Source organism: Sebastes fasciatus, chromosome 1 (assembly GCF_043250625.1).
Source record: "Sebastes fasciatus isolate fSebFas1 chromosome 1, fSebFas1.pri, whole genome shotgun sequence".
NCBI lineage: Eukaryota > Metazoa > Chordata > Actinopteri > Perciformes > Sebastidae > Sebastes > Sebastes fasciatus.
In genome coordinates, this window is record NC_133795.1 from 380,874 (window position 1) to 383,455 (window position 2,582).

At 53.6% G+C, this 2,582-nt stretch overlaps 1 protein-coding gene across 1 annotated transcript in view; it reads left to right on the forward strand.

The window, feature by feature from the left end:
* Nucleotides 1–1,738: 1,738 nt before the first annotated feature.
* The window catches only part of LOC141778339 (Krueppel-like factor 15), a 26,299-nt gene continuing 25,455 nt past the window's right edge, over nt 1,739–2,582 (forward strand). The window contains exons 1-2 of the mRNA XM_074652926.1: nt 1,739–1,867; nt 2,307–2,464. Of these exons, the coding sequence (XP_074509027.1) occupies nt 2,459–2,464 (6 nt within the window). The 5' untranslated portion in view covers nt 1,739–1,867; nt 2,307–2,458. The remainder of the gene's footprint in view (nt 1,868–2,306; nt 2,465–2,582) is intronic.

Below are 2,582 nucleotides of genomic sequence, written 5' to 3' on the forward strand. Positions count from 1 at the left end.
TAATATGTATAATGTGAATATAAGTGAGGAGGTGGATCCAGGAGGACGTCAAGCAGCTTCCAGGCTTCGCCAAACCGGTAGAGCCAGAGCAACACAAACTCCTCTCCACGCCATATAGGTAGAGCCAGAGCAACACAACCTCCTCTCCACGCCATATAGGTAGAAACAGAGCAACACGACCTCCTCTCCACACCATATAGGTAGAGCAAGAGCAACACGACCTCCTCTCCACACCATATAGGTAGAGCAAGAGCAACACAACCTCCTCTCCACGCCATATAGGTAGAGCCAGAGCAACACAACCTCCTCTCCACAACATATAGGTAGAGCCAGAGCAATACAACCTCCTCTCCACGCCATATAGGTAGAGCCAGAGCAACACAACCTCCTCTCCACGCCATATAGGTAGAGACAGAGCAACAAGACCTCCTCTCCACACCATATAGGTAAAGCCAGAGCAACACAACCTCCTCTCCACAACATATAGGTAGAGCCAGAGCAACACAACCTCCTCTCCACGACATATAGGTGGAGCCAGAGCAACATGACCTCCTCTCCACGCCAGATCGATAGAGCCAGAGCAACACGACTTCCTCTCCACGCCATATAGGTAGAGCCAGAGCAACACGACCTCCTCTCCACGCCATATAGGTAGAGCCAGAGCAACACGACCTCCTCTCCACGCAAGCCAGATAGAGCCAGAGCAACATGACCTCCTCTCCAAGCCATATAGGTAGAAACAGAGCAACACGACCTCCTCTCCACACCATATAGGTAGAGCAAGAGCAACACGACCTCCTCTCCACGCCATATAGGTAGAGCCAGAGCAACACAACCTCCTCTCCACAACATATAGGGAGAGCCAGAGCAACACAACCTCCTCTCCACGCCATATAGGTAGAGCCAGAGCAACAAGACCTCCTCTCCACGCCATATAGGTAGAAGCAGAGCAACACAACCTCCTCCCCACGCCATATGTAGAGCCAGAGCAACACAACCTCCTCTCCACAACATATAGGTAGAGCCAGAGCAACACAACCTCCTCTCCACGCCATATAGGTAGAGCCAGAGCAACACAACCTCCTCTCCACAACATATAGGTAGAGCCAGAGCAACACAACCTCCTCTCCACGCCATATAGGTAGAGCCAGAGCAACACAACCTCCTCTCCACGCCATACAGGTAGAGCCAGAGCAACACAACCTCCTCTCCACGCCATATAGGTAAAGCCAGAGTAACACGACCTCCTCTCCACGCCAGCCAGATAGAGCCAGAGCAACACGACCTCCTCTCCACGCAAGCCAGATAGAGCCAGAGCAACATGACCTCCTCTTCATGCCATATAGGTAGAGCAAGAGCAACACGACCTCATCTCCACACCATATAGGTTGAGCCAGAGCAACACGACCTCCTCTTCATGCCATATAGGTAGAGCAAGAGCAACACAACCTCCTCTCCACGCCATATAGGTAGAGCCAGAGCAACACGACCTCCTCTCCACACCATATAGGTAGAGCCAGAGCAACACGACCTCCTCTCCACGCCACTCCACTCGTCCCTCCTCCACCTCCACCTCCACCGGACCGCGTCCCTCATGTTATACTCGCAGCGGACCGTGTGAGTGACAGCCCAGAGGACCCGCCTCCTTCCCAGCTGAACGGACCAATGAGGCTGCAGAGTGGAGCCGAGCCTTCAGCAGCAGCCTCTCATGTAGCAGCACTACAGAACCTGAAACACTCTGCAGCCTGTGACGCGACCAGAGCCCAGAGACCAGAGACCAGAGACCAGAGTACAACACAACACAGAGTCAGAGTCAGAGAGACGATCAGCTCCACCACAGGAGGAAACAACACTGAGCTGCTGAGCTGTATGGAGAGACTGAGAGACTGGGAGACTGGGAGACTGAGAGACTGAGAGACTGAGAGACTGGGAGACTGGGAGACTGGGAGACTGAGAGACTGAGAGACTGAGAGACTGGGAGACTGAGAGACTGAGAGACTGGGAGACTGGGAGACTGAGAGACTGGAGACTGGGAGACTGGGAGACGAAGAGACTGGGAGACTGAGAGACTGAGAGACTGGGAGACTGAGAGACTGGGAGACTGGGAGACTGAGAGACTGAGAGACTGAGAGACTGAGAGACTGAGAGACTGGGAGACTGGGAGACTGAGAGACTGGGAGACTGAGAGACTGAGAGACTGAGAGACTGGGAGACTGGGAGACTGAGAGACTGGGAGACTGAGAGACTGGGAGACTGAGAGACTGAGAGACTGAGAGACTGGGAGACTGAGAGACTGAGAGACTGAGAGACTGGGAGACTGAGAGACTGGGAGACTGGAGGGGACACCGACCCGCCGGAATCTTTACGGATAAACACCTTCCTCCTCCTGCAGCGGGATTACCTGATTACCTGATTACCTGATTCATCATGATTCCATGATGAATCCAGTAGCTGGTTGATGAAGGTGAGGCTGCAGGTTCATGTTATGTAATGAGGAGCTTTCAGGGTGCAGAGTGTGTGTGTGTGTGTGTGTGTGTGTGTGCGGCATGTGTGTGTGCTCCGGAGCCATCTGGCCCTGCTGC